This window comes from Salvia miltiorrhiza, chromosome 1, assembly GCF_028751815.1.
Source record: "Salvia miltiorrhiza cultivar Shanhuang (shh) chromosome 1, IMPLAD_Smil_shh, whole genome shotgun sequence".
NCBI lineage: Eukaryota > Viridiplantae > Streptophyta > Magnoliopsida > Lamiales > Lamiaceae > Salvia > Salvia miltiorrhiza.
This window is the reverse complement of record NC_080387.1, coordinates 17,743,220-17,761,252: the sequence shown is the minus strand read 5'-3', so window position 1 is coordinate 17,761,252 and position 18,033 is coordinate 17,743,220. Positions and strand designations below refer to the sequence as shown.

Sequence of the window (18,033 nt, the reverse complement as noted above, 5' to 3'; positions counted from 1 at the left end):
CAAATTTGTGAGAATAAAGGTAGGCGGTAGGTTCAATAGCATCATCGATTGGAAGTATTTGGTGGAGAAGGTCAGGAAGAGAATAGTAAGATGGAGGAACTCGCGGTTGTCCTTGGCAGGTAGAATTACATTGGTAAAGGCAGTACTGCAAGCTATACCTATCTATCAACTCTCGTTTTCCTTTATCCCTAAATCAACTGTGAGAGCTCTTACTACTTTGTGCCGTAATTTTGTGTGTGTGGGTGGGGGGGAATGGTGTCAATGATCGCATTGCGTGGGTCAAATGGAGTGATTTGTGTCTTGGTAAAAATGAAGGGGGGTTGGGATTCTGAAACTTAGAATGGATGAATGTTGCTCTTGTGTTCAAGTGGATGTGGAGGTATTGGGGGGGGGGGGAGATTCATTGTGAACTAGGGTAGTAAACTCCATTTACGGTGCTCTTGAATGGAGAGAGGGTGGAGTAGTGTTTAGAGACGGGTGCAGGTGGAAAGCGGGCTGGTGGGCGAAGGTGATTAAAATGGGGGGAATGGATTTAGGGAGATGGTATTTTGAAAAACTGAAAAGGAAACTAGGAGATGGGAACCAAACCAAGTTCTGGGATCATGCGTGGGTGGGCGGGGAACCTCTGAAAGTCTCTTTCCCGAGGCTGTACCACCTAAGCAACAATAGGGAGGCTACTGTGGGCGAATCCGGAAGGTGGGAAGGGGGGAGCTGGGTCTGGGAATTGAAGTGGCGGAGGGATATCAGGGAAAGAGAGAGGGAGGCGGTGTCATCACTAACAAGTATTATTGCAAACTTTTGTCCTTCTGCAGGTATTAAAGATGGGTGGGAATGGACAGAGGCAGCAGATGGCAAATATACCACCAAATCCGCCTATGATGTGATCAAGTCAAGAAGAAACGAGAATACACATCACACTGCCGACAATTGGAGAGTGGCGGCAGTATGGAAGACGCCTGCGCCTCATAAATCCGCGGTAACAGCGTGGAGACTACTTCGGAATCGATTGCTGACGTGTGACAATCTTAGAAAGAGGGGCGTGCTCTTGCGTGAAGAAGATCAGGTGTGTCAACAATGCAATGACCAAGAGGAGACTGGCTCTCATTTGTTTACCACATGCGCAAAAGCTCAAGAGATTTGGGACGAGATACAAAAATGGTGCGGTATTAATATGGCAAGACCAGCATCGACAGCTATGCATTGGGAAATGTTCAGTCATTGTGGTAAAAATAAGAAGGTGCGGAGGCTGCTGCAGATGATATGGATCGGATGTGTTTGGATGCTTTGGAAGAAAAGAAACGAGAGAATATTCGAAGGAAAAGAGTCGGTAGTCGGTGACTTCATCCAGGAAATCAAAGCTAGAACTTGGGGCTGGAATCGTACATTCGGTGTAGTGGATATTGACATGAATTTTGTATCGTGGAGCTCTAACGATCTTATCTCTCGACTTGTATAACTTTTTGGCATCTCTGGTGCCATTTTTAAATGATATTAATTGTCTGATCAAAAAAATATATATATATATAACATTTTCGGGCTTTTAATTTATAAAGAATCGTGTGTTTCGTATTATTTTTTATCAAACAAGATATTAGAGTGTAATATTATATACCTTAATTATTCGTACCAAACGAACCATATACGTGAACTTTCTTGGATTCTATTTGGATGTATTTGTTTTTTTGGCAGTTACCTACGTATTCATAGCTTTATGTGCATTATATTTTTTAACTAATGCTACATGTTAGTGTGTTTAGTATAACTTTTAACTAATGAAATTTGATCGTTTTGGTTAAATCGACCAAAATTGACAATTTTTGCCATCAAAATTGACAGTTTTTGTGGTTCGATTTTAGTACTTCAATCGATGCGATACAGTTCCCATATGTGATATGTAGTTCGATTTTCAATTCCGCAATGCACACCTCTGCCTATGTTATATACTTATATTATATATATGGAAAGATCTTATTGTGCTGTTTCATTAAAATCTTGCATGTTCGTATTTCATCATTTTTCAAAAGACGTGGATAAATATAACTTTTTATTTCAAATCATTCTTCCAGTTGTAACCATCCTTGGACCGTCTTCAAAATATTCGATTTTTTTCTAAGAAAAATTGACCACGGAAAGAAAGATCTTGTATTTAAGTAGCTTCCAAAAGCTTAAAAACATAATATTATAACCTATAAGCTAGCATAATCACCTACTGTGAAAACCCTTCAATAACTACAGCATTTAATCGTACACAAGATCTTCGAAACTGTTGCAAATAGGTTGGAAAAATTAGAACAAAAACAATGCAGCTGGATAGTCATCTTCTAGGTGATCGATGAGTCCAGAATAACACTGCAAAAATAATTCCACCAAACAACCCAACGTTGCTCATTTGAGTTCTCAGATCAATGAATCAACTTTTGAGTTCTCAGATCAATGAATCACGTTACAGCCGTTCCAACAAAATGTCACCCTTCTACCCTGATTTCAGTACAATCAACACGTTTTCAATATACCTGGGCTCATCTCATCACAACCACCATAATCCAAACTGCCAGCAACTGGTTCAAGCTGAATTACATGCTTCTCAATCGTTGAAATCATCAGGGGCCCAGTCTGAGAAATAATGCAATACTATTGTGTTTCTCCGTTTCACTAGCTATTGTCATCAACATCACCAGATTCTATACTCACGCAACCTAATAGAGTACATGTACAATAAATCTGGATACATATCAGCTACAATTGTTTGTAGAAGAGAACGTATGCCTGGTCGTGCAGCACCTTGCTTTTAGGAATGGGTGTGACGGAGGCATCATCATAACGCAGCCATGTACCATTGGGGTGACGTGCATCTGCAGTGTAGTGTCCCTTTGAAGGGTCCCTACCATGATGAGTGATCGTAGCAACCAGTTCGTACCTTCTAGCCTACATCAATCAGTTTGGGGAAGAAGATTGTCATCAACAATGTATATTTCCACGCATTCCAGCACATATTCTATTAGCATCATATAGAAAGCTCGTTGCATTGAGTCACCAAGAAGGTGTTCTACAAATTAGTGTTCTTGAAGATCTAATAGAGTTTCAATATATTTTCAGGAGAAGTCATCAAAGCAACACATGATCAATATATCAGAGCTGGATAATAATGTAAATACACTCCTGCAGTACTAATGCAAAGGCTTCTTCTGCAGTGAAATATCCAGAAGACTACTTCTGCAGTGAAAATATCTAGCCCCCTAGTACCAATATTAAATCTACTGAGGAGAGAGATAAACAGGAACTACCATTTCACTTTCCTACCACTGTCATAGCAAAAGCTCAAACTAATGTCTTAAGACATTTTTACAGGGCATTTCTAGCTCTTCTTAGACATGTCTAATTCTGATGCAACCTTAAATCACCCCACAGGAAAATGCATGTTATTATCCTTCCCAAAAGACTTATTTGATGTTCCACAATTGGAACAATGAGTTCATCAGGGAAGCATTCATAAGTCTTTCTTTTGTCTTATGGGCTCTGTTATCATCTGAAAATTTTCACTGAATCTCAACTCATCAACAGTTCATGCTAACAGAAAACATAAACTATTAAGTAAAAGTTGAAGTTGAGGCCCTCTATGGAAGGAAGGAAACAAATAACAGAAGGCTACAATAGGGTCAATCATATAATGCTAAAAGTCCAATGGAGAAGTGCTATATATATAGTAGGGATGAGTTCCAGTAGGAACCATGTTTTTTTACATACACATTACACAATCATTCTTTTTTATACATACAACAATGATTCTTTGATGATTAACACTTTTTATGTATCACAATAATGCTTTCATTCATGACAATCGCAGATCATAAGAACATCAATGATCAAGATTGGTTCCTAGTTCCTACACTAGTAAAAGTTCTCATATGATCCACTATGGAGGCGTTTTGTTTGAGTGATGAGGCATGATTGATAAATAATCCAACTTAATCAAGTGTTTGATTTGCATGATTTGGTCTATGATGGATAACTCGTCGCACACGCTATATTCATCATATTGGATGATAATTTATCACCCTAGGGTGGATTATTTAATCTTCCTATCAATCTTATCAATCATATCTATCTCATCCACCAAACCAAACGCCTCATTTATACACACACACGGATGGGTAATAGTGAGAATTACACATGAACAAACACCTAAAATCCATTCTCTACACACACACACACACACATATACATATATATATTAAAGATTATATGGTGTAGATCAAATGAAACTTTTCCCCTAAGTTGCCTAGGCACCAACTTTGGACCATTGATCATTGTATGATCTATGGTTGTCACAAACAAAGAGAAGTATTACAGTAACATATAAAAAACATAATCAAAAAATACGCACTATTGTACATAAAGAAGCATGATTCCTAAATTACTACGGGCAGAAAGTTTCAAGAGGATACTATCCCTATTTATAATGTGTACATATATACTTTATATAGTCAACTAAAAAAATAAATCAAAATCAAAAGCAAGTATCACCTCAGAGCTTGGAGATGCGAGCAATTCACGGCCAACAAGCAGCTCCAAAGGAAAATGCACAGTTTTGTGCAATTTGGTGCTTCCTTGGCTTCCGTAGCTAAAGCGCATCAAATGCAAAACCATAATTTCAGAAAGCTCCGAAATCTTAACAGATTTACTGGCAGTTACCACCTCAGCCTGAATATCAGTCAAATTGGGACGAAACATACATCACGTGCTTTCTCATCATAATTAAAATTTAAATAAATAAATAAAATAACTCTTGACATGAGAACTTATAGTATAGCAGTTGAAGATCTAATCTATATGCAAAAAACTACTTATTGCAGGAACTTCTAACTTTACTTGCTGTCTATCATTTGGTTGCAATTGTTATTACATTCCTATCCTACCTGGCTTTCTGATACCGAGTCATATTGGAAAGAATGATCTTAGTAGGAAATTTCATCATGAACAAGAATGTTAACTGAGAAAATGAATCAATTAATCCTGACACCATAGCAGATAGCAGAGAAGTTGCAACCCAACCATTCATTTTAAAACAACTTACTGCTAGACTTGAGGTTGTTCTATATGCTGAAAAAAGATATGTAGAGGAAGTTTAAAGAGCCAAAGAATATGAGATGGACATGAAAAGAAGGGAAATGAATAAAGCAGGGTGCCCCATATCAAACCATTCAAATGCCTATATTAATTATCACATAAGATATACCTTTCCAGCTGCTGATATTCTATACCCTTCAAGTGTTTCTGGCTCAGAAAACAATCTAAGTGCATCTTCTACTGTACAGATAGGCTCAGGACAAATATTAAGGTGGAGCAGGATAAATGGCTGTATGGTAGCAGAGGCCTTGTTACCTGCTAAATACAAGATAAGCTATGAGATTATATACAAATGATAGCAGGCAGTAAGAATATAAACATGAGATGAGGACAGGGTGGATGAAAGTCATCGTTCTATTTCCTAGAGTTCTAGACACTGTCTTTTATGTGGATGAGCACCCATCTCTTGATCATATATTTTACCAGAAAACACAGTAAAAACTCGTTTAAATGCATGTAGTACTTTCCCTTTGTTGAACTTCTCGAAACAAGGTCCACTAGTTTTTGTTCTTTCAAAAGCATGGTTGTTTTGAATGATTTCATCCACCAACAATTATATAGCCTGACTTCCATAGGTTTAAACCGGTTGAATTTTTTATTTTTTTCCCAGCATGATTCTTCTTCTTTGGGTTTACTATTTCAAGAATTGGATCACAGTCTTAAACAGTATACTGTACTGCTGACCCATTCAGCCTATCATTTGATCAAAGTAGCAAGAATAGCTTATTACTGAAGTTCATGGAAAGGCATTTAATTAAGAATGAGAAGCAAGTAGAGAAGGATTACTGATGACATATGAAATGTATATCCATGCAGATTCATTGAGTTAGGAACTCCAAACCCTGACCCACCTCTTGCCTTCACCACACTTTTTAATTGACCACCAAAAATGGAACTCAACTTTGAGGGTAGAAAACTCTGAGTTCTTGTTATTGCAGTTTTATTCCTTGGACCAACAGTCTCCCAGTTGTCATCCTCACTTTCATCATCAGTCGAAGAGACCAATGATGCAGTTTTTCCATTTCCATTTGGAACTTGCCCGTCAAGTTTAAGCAATTCATCATGCATCTGATGCATGACAAAACTTAGGAACTCTTGCGCGTCTTCTTGTCTGAAAGTCAAGCAGAATCCGATGATCAAAAGAAGCTCTTATATTTCAGTGCAAGATGGACTGACACATACATGCTACAGTTCATAAAACATGCTTGAGAAAACAGTTTACTCTTTTACCTACCAATGGAGGTTTAGGAAAGATATAATTCAATGCAGCAACTACACATAAAAAGTACAAAGATGAAAGATCTAGATTTTCATTTTAATTTAATTGGGGAGCGTTTCTTTGATGGGAAAGGGTGGAAATATATATTTTCATCCCTTTTCCACTCTTTACACATGTTCTGTATGATGGATAATTTTTCCCGGGCAGGATGGAAAAGAATTCGGGGAGCACTTTTCTCCCTCATCTTCGCTCCAATTCATGACAAATATTATCATGGGGTAGTGGTGTGATAATATTTTCCCATCTTTTCCTCCTTAGAGTACATGAGATATAAAAATGGTGTGATAAAATTTTCCCAGCTTTGCTTATCCCTCATTTTCTCATGATAAATTTACAATCAAAGAGAACGCACCCTTAATAAAAATTTAAATGATTCAATGTTTAAATTATACTCCCTCCGTCCGCTAAAAGTATTCCACTTTGGCCGGGCACGAAGTTTAATAAAATGTGTGATGATATTGATGTAGTGGAGAAAGGGTCCCACCACTTAATGAGATGTGTGGTTGAGATTGAATTTGGGGTGGGTTTTTTGTAAATAAAGAGTGTTTGTAAGGATAAAATATAAAAATGGATGGTGGGACCATGGCTTAAAAAGGAAAGTGGAATACTTTTTGCGGACGCCAAATATAGTAATTGTGGAATACTTTTGGCGGACGGAGGGAGTAAGTATTAATGTCATCATACCATTGGTCCCAACATCAATTTCTTTAGTAGAAAGCTACAGTAATATGGCACTATCAAATGGGGATCTCAATTGGGTTACACTATTGACTTGCCTTTGATAGTGATTACCAAGAATCTTTATTGGAAAAATAGACATTAGAAATGAAAATTGATTTCCCTAAGTCGTGGCTATAATAATTATGTACTTGCATAAGCAAACATTTAGGGGCACTGTAACCAATGACTGCACTAAAAATGTTGACAAAGTGGGACCCAGCTACTTCCTAAAAGAGGGCACTGTCTAATAGTACTTAGTTTTTACGGATAACAAACAAATCTATTATCCAGTGCAGGAGAAGAGAAAAACTTCCTTAAAAGTGCCCCCATGTTCACCATAATAGAGGTCAAGTAGAAACTGTTGCAATATGAGAGACTACAAAATGACGGCAAACAGAGTAAGACAGAAAAGAATACAGAAGCACAATGCACAAACCTAGGCCTGCCTGATAAGTTATCAGGAATATCAGGAGTGAAACTCTTCAATATGGAGTCAAACATGACAGGCCGAAATGGTATTCCAGTTTGAAGAGCAGTATTCTCATTCCTCTTTTCAACTGAGTCAGGGAGCATGTCGAAGTCAGAAATGAAATCAACAAATGCACGCAATGTTGGATAACCAATCTACAATGTGCAAAAGAAATGGAACTCTTGTGAGCAGGATTACAAGATAAAATTACTTTACTATTCAATAAATGTTGATTCAACAGGCTACCTCTGGTATATTACTATTTCTTAGCTCATGCAGCAGCTCCAGAAAGGGAGAACATGATAGTAGAGCTTGCAGAGTCGCATTGAGAAAGCAAAGGTTTCCCAAGTTGACTAAACCTCTAGGCAAAAAACTCCTACGAATAGGATTTGGCCAATTTGAATCCTTGTAGGTGCTCCATACAGAGTCCACTTGCTGAATACCATTTCCAGAATCATGCAAAACAATATTTTCTGAGTAAAATAACTCCCTCACTCCATTGATATCAGGCAGCTCTGTGGTTGACTTTTTAGATAAATTGTGTGCACTATCAGAACCTACTGATGCATGTCCATCTATTTTGGCGGGCTTCAATTGTTTCAAACCACTATCGCCAGGACAGATGGTACGATTGGGGCACCCATTTTCTTCCACCACAGCAACTTCTGAGACTGGTGTACTTCTGCTATCACAAGGGAGCATTTTATTTGGTGTATTATCAGGTATTGAACTCTCAGATCCATTAGGTGAATGAAGCTCAGTCAATTTTGTACTGAAAATTCCCACAGATCTTAAAGTTTCCAAATCCAAAGAACCAAATATTATCTGTGTATCATTCTTTTGTGGTTGACATTGCATGGATCTGATCTCATCTTCAGTAAAAGATCCAAAAACCAACACCTGAAATACAAAAAATAAGGTCCAAGAGATAACACGCTAATTCCTCAAACAGTCAAATGCATTAGTCATATCCTCCATTGAACAATGCTGCCATATCCTCCATTGAACAATGCTGCATCTGAATTACAGGGAAGATCTCGGGAACATCTTGTTTTGAAACACATAGTAATCATATTCAAGTACCGAATGTGTAAACCAGCGTGCTCACTTAGCATGTAACTGTGTTTTCAGAATAACAGGAACAAACAAGCTTAACATACTTTAACATTAAGCACAACAAATAATACCATCCTAAAAATGATGAAACTAACACCTTCATCATACTGCCTACAAGGTCATACTCATTGCAGAAAAGGCCCACCATGCATATGGTGAAAAATCTCATCTCTGGTGCAATCAGCTTCCTCTTTTAAAAATATACTACAATGTATAAACAAAAAAGTGAATGGGTTGTTGGATTAGTTGCACATCTGGTAATATGTCACTCTTCCCCTCTCTCCACCTTTAGAACTGGTTTATATGATCTTCTATAACAACACTGTAGCCTATTACAAGTGAATTAAATCTATTATATAATAATGTAAATGCAAAAAAGCCATGCTTAAACTACCTATGATGAGAAAAGTACTAGTTTTTCCCAAATCCAATGGCAAAAAATGTTGATAATTGGAAACAATAATCAAATTACAATCTCTTAAGCATGAAATGTTTTCATCTTATAAGCCTATATACATTATTTAGCTCCTTAGCTCTACCCACCAAACTTATCTTTGTGTAAGAGAACTATCCAGATTTTCTCTCATTTCCAAAATCATAAGCAAGCAACCAAGCCAGAATGCCAGACACGAAATCAATTTCAATAGCAAGCCTCAGATTCCCGGCATAAAGAAATATGCTAGTTACATTGACCTGAAATCAGTTTGCAATATTCTATTATCTTCGAAGTATCTAAATTCCAGCAAATGTTCGAGGAAAACATAAAACCCTAGCCCACAGTCATTCTCGAGGCAGCTCAAACATCCACAAAACAAGTTAATCATAGTACCCTATCAACTCCAGATTACCAGTTTCAATGAATAGTTTTTCTCATGCACAAATTACTAGTATAATTTACAGAAAGGAAAAAAACAATCATCTTGCGCGGACCTGATTATCAGTCATGTTGAGAATGGGAGCATCGAGGACCTCATGGAAGAGCACAACGGTTGGGCATCTAGGATGAAACAATGCCGTCTGCTCGAAACGATGTCGGAAGACAGAGAAAGCGAGGACACAGCAGAAGACATTAAAATTTAAGACAGAGAGAGGGGAAGAAAGAGAGCGCCGAGCGCAAAAGCCCTGTGGGGAAAAAGGGTGAAATGTGTGAGAGAGAAAGTGGGAGTAGAAATTAGGAAAAGGAAAACAATTATTGGGTTAAAAAACTATTTTTATTTAGAATAAAATACTTTAACTGTATTGGGAAATTTAGTGGAAATTTAAAATGCTCTCCAGCTTGTGTATGAAAAATACCCCATTTTTAAATTATTTCTCACTTTATTCCAATAATAATGCTTCAAATTTTCTTTTTGAGCGTTACATTTATAACGTCTAGGGATGGCAATTTACCCGCAGGTAATGGATACCCGCGAAAATCCGAACTTATTAGGATGGATTTGAGAGGCATTTGATATCCACGGATAGTTTCGTGATTGCAATTCACTATTCATTTAGTTCGTGGGTATGAGTTTGGATACTTACTATTCATACCCGCGAAACTTATTTACCCGCGAAAAATATCCGCGAAAATACCCGTGAAATACCCGTTAAATTTGTTATAAATTTATAATTAAATTTTATTTCGCGGGTATTCAATGGATAGTGGATAGCGGGTATCTAGCGGATAGTGGGTGGCGGGTATTTGACGGATAGCGGGTGGCGAATACCCGACGGATAGTGGATTCGTGGATACCCGACGGGTAGCGGGTATCCGCGGGTAGCGGGTTTGGATACCATTTGATATCCATGGATAGTTTCGTGGTTAAAAACCACTATCCATTTAGTTCGTGTGTATGGGTATGGATAGTCACTATCCGTACCCGTCGTACCCGATTGTCATCCCTAATAACATCTCAATCTAAAAAAGAAAAAAATATATTTTATCTCTCTCCTCATTTACTTTATATTTCTCTTACTTTTTCACTATTATCTCTATCTCTCTCTTACTTTTTCACTATTCTTTTTATCTCTCTCCTCATTTACTTTATTTCTCTCTTACTTTATCTACATTTTCTTAATTTGTGTGTCCTATTTTTTTTGGAGACGAGCATGATTGAATATTTTTATTTTCAAGAATAGGATTTCTCTAATCTCATTCTTTCAATGAGATAAAAATAAGTAAAGTTAGCTTTAAATAATAGAAATAATTAAACATCTTGGAATATTTCAAAGTTTCAATCCATCAAAATAAATAAGGGATTAGTCTTATAATTTTTATCTATCAAGACTAATCCTTCATAGTAAACACCCCCTAAAGTACTAGAGCATTCTTAATTGTATCGACATCAATTCTATTTTCTTACACATCTTTACACATACCATGCATATTTTTTGTATTTTCGATTTTGACCGATTGATATATTTAAAAAGAATTTTCATATTTTTCAATTTTTTACACGCCTGCCTTTGAGTTTTGATGAGTCCGATAATTTTCACCCTTCGATTATGAGGATAGTAATTCACCTGTTGTGCGTTGGTAAATTGAGAGAAAAAGCAAGAACAACAAGACGGAGAAGAGAGAATTTGTATATTAGAATTCGAATAGCATGTATCTACAGTGGCACTGATAGTGACCCTGGCTGTTAGAGAGAATCTTTTCGAGGTCGTTGTCAACCAGTGGGACCGCCAATCTTCCCAGCGCTGCATCTATCTTCCAACTCTGAAATCCCTTTCTTGACCACGTCCGCTCTGCTTAGTCCCCAGCATTGCTCATTTCTTCTTTTCTTCAGCCATGGCACGCGTAGTGCCTAAATCCCCTCCGAATGACCCTGATGCTTTTATCCTTCACGTTTTTTCCCAAAAACATTATGTGAGCCCTTTCTTACGCCTCAAGTTCCAGCACTGACTAACCCGACGTTGTCGGGTTTCCCTTTCACATATTTTTCTCCTCGTCAGCTATTCCCCCCAGTCTAATTGAGCGTTCTTGTTGCTTACGCTCAATCAGCCCTTATCAACATTTTTCTTTTGTCAGTGCTGCCCCTTCCTCTCTGCAGAGCATTAAATGCTTATCAGTTAGATAGACCTCAGCCGTCTAATCACCACTCTCTTTTCAGAAAAATGCGCCCTTTCAGTTTCTTCATCGGTTCGAAAATGCCACGTGTCATCTCCCGATTGCACTGATGTAAACCCTCGTACTCCGCGTCATCCTCAATGTATAAAAGTCTCTTCGTCCTCCCCCGGTCGCCATTTTCGGCCTCTCCAAGTTTTTACGCAGTTTTCCGACCGTTGTATGCTTCTAACGTTCTCCCGACGACTCCTCGACGTTTTCCGATCTTTGCTTACTACCCTCATGTTCCCACGGCCCGATTTAGGTATTGCTTCCCTCTTTCTTTCCTTGGGTTGTATTTCTGTGAGAAACCGCTGTCATCCCCTCTGTTTTTAGAGAAGTGGTAAATATGATCATCTTAGAAATTATAGAGATGTCTTCTTATTCTGTCCCTTCCTCGGTCATGACTGTGAGAGAGATGAAAAGGCTGGAGAAAGCCTTGCGGGGACCTATCCCTGGATCAACTTTCCGCCTCCCCGATAATAAATCCCTCGAGGGCCCCTCTAACTTAAGAGAGAACAGCATTGCCCTCTGGGAGCAGCAGGTGGCTGCAGGGCTGCGCTTGCCCCCACCTCCCTTCCTTATTACAATCTGCAATCATTTTCGCATCCCCTTCTATCAACTTGCCCCTTCAGCTCTGCGGCGAGCCTTTTTCTTCCAAATATTAGTGAAATACCAGGGCTGCCGAGATACGGCAGAGTTGTTTTGTCAGACCCAAGTCCTCAAGAAAACCAACACCCATTACAGTTTTTTCACCAATAAAAAATATAAAACCACTTTTATGAGTAAGCTGCCCTCTACGGACAAAAATTTTGTAAATAAGTATTGTATAGTTTCTACTGATAAAGGGACCTGGCGTGCTTTGCTGAGGTTGCTAATGTGATCTGGCACCCGGAGAGGCATACCCAGCCACTTCCCTCTCTACCCTCTCCTTCTGACCAGAACCTAGATATTTTTGATCGGCTCAACATCCTTCACTCTAATCAACCCTTCCCTTCCCGGCGCTTAGTAGAAAACAACTCAGTGCTAGCGGCGAACGGGTTGTTCTCCTGTTTCCCCAATTCGAGAATAGGTATTTGTTCGTTTATTGTTGTTGTTGTTTCTCTTCTCTCTCTCTCTCTCTTTTTTACGTGATGGTAAGACATGTTTGATGCTAACCCTCCCCTTACTTGTTTCAGAAATGGATTGGATGGCTGATTGTGAAGGCCTTCTCCCAGCCCCTGAAGCAGAGAACGAGATCAGGACTGGGACTCCTAGAGCTGAAACTCCCAGGGACGACACCCCTCGGGCTACTCCTTCAGAGGCTGACACGTCCAAGACTGTCAGCGAGGTCCAAGAGTTTGGGGGCCCGACAGAGCTCCCGTCCTCCATTAACATTCCTTTGACTGAGGGTTTTTCCTCAGTTCCGATCACATATACGTCCTTCCACCTCGGTTCGCACCGCCCTAGTCCCGTCCTGGAGCAAATCACCCAGGTCTCCACCATCCACACAGGGCTGAGGGATGAGGAGGAGGAAGAGCCGGTCGACGATGATATAGAAGTCCCCGACATAGAGCCTGTTTCTACCCTTCGCCCGGGGGCGGCCAAGACTGCTCCCAAGAGGAAGATGAAAGACCCTTCTAAGGAGAAGGTGGAGGCTCTTGCCCGCAAGAGAAGGGCGATTCACTTCGGCAAGTCGGCGCTCAGGAGCCAGAGCTGCCCCAGGATGGCCCTGAAGAACTTTTAATTTTGATGACTCTTGCATGCATGCCTTTAAATTATTAAAACTGAAGTTGAGCTATGCCCCGGTTGTGATTGCGCCTGACTGGTCTTTGCCCTTTGAAATCATGTGTGATGAGTCTAACTCTGCCGTAGGAGCTGTGTTAGGTCAGCGTGTGGATAGGATGTTACGTGTGATTTACTATGCTAGTTTAACTCTGAACAATGCACAAGTAAATTACACCACTACTGAAAAAAAGATGCTTGCTGTGGTCTTTGCCTTAGATAAATTTCGTGCTTACATCATTGGGTCTAAGGTTATTGTCCATAGTGACCATGCTGCGCTGCGATATTTGATGAATAAACCTCAAGCTAAATCTCGTCTAATCCGTTGGGTTTTGTTGTTGCAAGAGTTTGATGTAGAGATAAGGGATAGGAAAGGGAGTGAGAATCATGTTGCTGATCACCTCTCACGCATGGATAATCATTTGAATGAATCTGACCCTAATTGCATCCCGGAATCCTTTCCTTTTGAACATACATATGTATTAACCTTTGTCAAGTGCAGCACTGCAGAGTCCAATTCTACCGAGTTCACCCCTGCTCTGCTCAGCTCTGCCGAGAGCACCCCTGCTACAGTCAGCGCTGCCGGGTCCAGCTCTTCCGAGCTCTGCTCTGCCGAGCTCTGTTCAGCTTTTTCCAGCTCTGCCGAGCTCTGTTCAGCCATGACCAGCTCTGCCCTGACCAGTTCTGCTGTGTCCAGCTCTGCCGAACTCTGTTCAGTTTTTTCCAGCTCTGCCGAGCTCTGTTCAGCCATGACCAGCTCTGCCGAGATCACCTCTGCCAGCCTTGCCGAAGTCAGCGCTGCTCAGCTCAGCGCTGCTCAGCCCAGCGCTGCCGATATCAGCGCTGCTCAGTTCAGCCCTGCGAGCACTGAACCCTGGTATGCGGACATTGTCAATTACTTAGTTTGTGGTATTTTACGGCCTGATCTGACATCGCAGGAGAGAAAGAGATTTTTAGCTCTGTGCAGGCACTACTATTGGGAGATTCCTCACCTCTTCAAGCTTGGAAAGGACGATGTCATTCGACGGTGTGTGCCGACAGAGGAGCAACAACAAGTGTTGAAAATGTGCCATGAAGATCATTGTGGTGGACACTTTGGGGGGCTGAAAACAGCACATAAAATTCTTCAATCAGGTTTGTTTTGGCCTTCCATTTTCAAAAATGCACACATTTTCACTCTTGCATGCGATAGGTGCCAAAGAGTAGGGAATATCGGCCGCAGGAATGAGATGCCTCTCCAAAGCATATTAATTGTCGAAATTTTTGATGTGTGGGCATTGATTTCATGGGGCCATTTCCTACTTCGCATGGGTTTCAATATATTTTACTTGCTGTAGATTACGTGTCCAAATGGGTTGAGGCTATTCCCACGCGGACATGTGATGCTAATGTGGTGCTTAAGTTTGTGCAAGAGAACATTCTTTCTAGATTCGGATTTCCTAGAGCTATCATTAGCGATGGAGGCAAGCACTTCTGCAACAAGTTGTTTGCAAAGCTCATGAAGAAGAATGGTATCACGCACAAGGTAGCAACTCCTTATCACCCGCAGACTTCTGGCCAAGCTGAGACGAGTAATCGGCAAATCAAGGGAATTTTGGAGAAAACGGTGCAGCCCTCGCGCAAGGACTGGTCCGCAAAGTTGAATGATGCTCTCTGGGCGTACAGAACTGCCTTCAAGGGCGTGCTTGGGATGAGTCCATACCGTCTCGTCTATGGCAAGGCCTGCCATCTGCCGGTGGAAATTGAGCACAAAGCTTATTGGGCGATCAAGGCTGCCAGCTATGACTTGGACTCTGCCGTAAAGTAACGCACGCTGCAAATGGAGGAGTTAGATGAGCTACGCAATGAGGCATATGAGAATGCGAGAATTTACAAGGACAAAGTGAAGCGACTCCACGATCGCCGCATTTGCCATAAGAAGCTTTGCCCCGGAATGAAGGTGCTCTTGTTCAATTCTCGACTTAAGTTATTTCTGGGAAAGCTGAAATCTAGGTGGAGTGGTCCGTTTTTACTCAAAGAGGTGTTCGAGCATGGTGCGGTAGAGCTATTGAACGAACACACAAAGGAGAGTTTCCGAGTGAATGGCCATCGAGTGAAGCCATACTACGAGCACCAGAGCTCGCCTATGGAGGTGGAGTCTCAAGCTCTGCACAACCCTAGCTGAAGATCAGCTCTCAAGTCGGGTTGGAGACTTTAACTTTAGCGCTTGGTGGGAGGCAACCCACCGTTGGTTTGTTTATGTTTTTCTTGTTTGGTTTTTCTTGTTCTTTCCTTGTTTTTAGTTGTTTGTTTTGTGTTTTTCCTAAGTTTCGGTTGCTTTGCGGATACTATGATTCTGGAGGTTTTCATGTTTTCAGTGCTGCCCAGCAGCCAGCACTGCCCAGCTGCCAGCGCTGCCCTGCCAGCGCTATTCTGCCCAGCGCTGCCCTGATTCAGCGTTGCCACTCTCTACTCTGCACAGACCACAAACTCCACTCTTCACCGCCTCTCACGATGCTTCAGTTTTTCATTGCCGATAATCAGGGACGTTTTCTACACTCTTCATATTTCTTTTCTGCCATGAGGACATGGCATGCTTTAAGTGTGGGGGGGTGTTTTGTTGTGCTTATGCTTTCAATTGGGCAAGATTGGTCTTTCTATGCTTAGTTTTTGGTCTTTGAATCGTGCAAATTTTTATGAATTTGTGGAAGAAGAGATGGTTTTCGATGTGAATTTCGGGTTTGTGAATGAATGATGGTTATTCTTGTTTTACTTTTAATAGGTGTCTCTTGATTATGCAAAGAATTATAAGTTTTGTTGCAACACGATTGTAAGTAAGTAAAACATGATTTGTCCGGTAGATGCTAGAAGGAGTGTTGTCATTGTGATTGCCTACGATCGTATCTTATCTGTGAAAAACGCTGGAAATCAGCTCTAATTTTGCCAGCTCTGAAACATCTGGCCTATTCTGAAACGTGACAGCTCTGAGTCTCTGCTCCTCTAGTCTAACTATGAGCATGGGAAACCACGTGAAAAGACTTTGGATTACATTCAAATGGTTTTTATTTCACGAACTATGGCTCAACTGTCGAAACTTTAAGCACACAAAGTATGAAATTGGTGATATCGATTATAAAGGCGATCACATTAGGGAATTCACTTCTAGCGGAGAATTGGGTCTGATCGGCTCTGACGATAGCTTCATACTCAGCCTCATTGTTAGACAAACACTACTCATATTTAATTACAAATTATAAATCGTCATTAGTGGGAGCCTGAATATAGATGCCCACCCCGCATCCTTCCTTCGTGACAGAACCATCCACGAATGCCCTCCAGGGTTTCTATTTTTCAGCCCTGGTAGTTTCTTGTATAAAGTCTGCCAGAGCCTGCGCTTTGATCGCGGTTCGTGGCTTGAAATTCACTTCGTATTCACTCAGCTAGATTGTCCACTTTACCATCCTTCCCGATAGATCTGGTCGCTGATTTATGCTTAATTGTGCTAAATTTTGGGGTTTGTATGAGCTTAATCTTAAGATAATCTTCTGGAAATTGGTGCGTTTTATGTGTTGTTTTATGCTTTGCAGGATATTTAGGTTTTATAGATGGAAGATTGCAATTTTGGAGATTTTTGGGCTAAGAATGGCGTTTTGAGCATAGCTCTGTCGTCAGAGCTGAGCTGCGAGCATAGCTCTATCGCCAGAGCTGAGCTGCGAGTGTAGCTTTGTCTTCAGAGCTGAGCTGCGAGCTCTGCCCATCTCACCAGAGCTGAGCTGCGAGCTCTGCCCATCTCGCCAGAGCTGACTACCTTTCCCGAGCATAATCATCAGAGTTCGCCTTCCAGAGCAGAGTTACTCTCGCCAGAGCTAATTTTCCAGAGCGCGCATCCAGCTGGAGTTGCCTTATCTTGCACGATTTTGTTGCCATTAGAGTTCTACTTTGTATGGCAACTTCCATGGTGATCTAGAGAAAATTGAGGTCTATAAATAGGGCTTAGTTTTTATTGTAAAGAGAATCCTTTGCCCTAGTTTAAGACGCCATGAGATCTGTTGGCATCCGAGACTTAGGAATTTTATTGCTTTCATAATTCTTCAAGATTTCGAGTTTTAGTTCTAGTTTCTTTTTAAATTCGTTCTTTAGTTTTTGTCGAAGGTGTAATCACGTGACAGATTTCATCCTCGTGACGTTTTGGTATTTCGTAATTCAATTTTATTTATTTTGTTTAATCATGTTTATGTTTTTCGTTCATGTTTATGCTTTCTTTTCCATTATGCAATTTAGATTATGCACTTTAGTTTCACGCCTAGATTAGTTGGTTTTTAATTCACAAGTTTTTAATTTTCTTAAGTTAGATTTAATTTAAGTTGTTTAAATTTTACCTAGGGTTAATAATTTATTTCGCCTAGTTAATTTTAAGTTCGGTTTTAATTAAGTTTTTAATTATACGTTTTAGATTAATAATCAAAATCTTTACTGCTTTTCCTACGATACAAT

General features: G+C 40.2%; 2 protein-coding genes across 2 annotated transcripts; one reads left to right on the top strand and one right to left on the bottom strand.

The window, feature by feature from the left end:
- The first annotated feature begins 517 nt into the window (after positions 1–517).
- LOC130990417 (uncharacterized) lies at positions 518–1,456 on the top strand. The gene has a single exon (XM_057914680.1). The coding sequence runs from the start codon at positions 518–520 to the stop codon at positions 1,454–1,456; it is 939 nt and encodes a 312-aa protein (XP_057770663.1).
- Positions 1,457–2,361: 905 nt separating this feature from the next.
- On the bottom strand, positions 2,362–9,900 carry LOC131006817 (ubiquitin carboxyl-terminal hydrolase 24-like). The gene is made up of 7 exons (XM_057933970.1): positions 9,642–9,900; positions 7,842–8,495; positions 7,563–7,750; positions 5,979–6,238; positions 5,237–5,382; positions 4,525–4,701; positions 2,362–2,925 (listed from the first exon to the last, which is right to left on the bottom strand). Exons 1-7 carry the CDS (start codon positions 9,654–9,656, stop codon positions 2,737–2,739), a joined length of 1,629 nt encoding a protein of 542 aa, XP_057789953.1. The 5' UTR covers positions 9,657–9,900; the 3' UTR covers positions 2,362–2,736.
- Between the last annotated feature and the right edge of the window lie 8,133 nt (positions 9,901–18,033).

Excerpts from the sequence above, each read along its gene's own strand:
- LOC130990417 (XM_057914680.1), top strand. The coding sequence starts at position 518 with ATGGGGGGAATGGATTTAGGGAGATGGTATTTTGAAAAACTGAAAAGG.
- LOC131006817 (XM_057933970.1), bottom strand. Across the intron at positions 6,239-7,562 it reads AACTTATCAGGCAGGCCTAG|ACAAGAAGACGCGCAAGAGT; the intron begins GTTTGTGCATTG and ends CTTGACTTTCAG. Across the intron at positions 5,383-5,978 it reads AAGTGTGGTGAAGGCAAGAG|GTAACAAGGCCTCTGCTACC; the intron begins GTGGGTCAGGGT and ends TGTATTTAGCAG.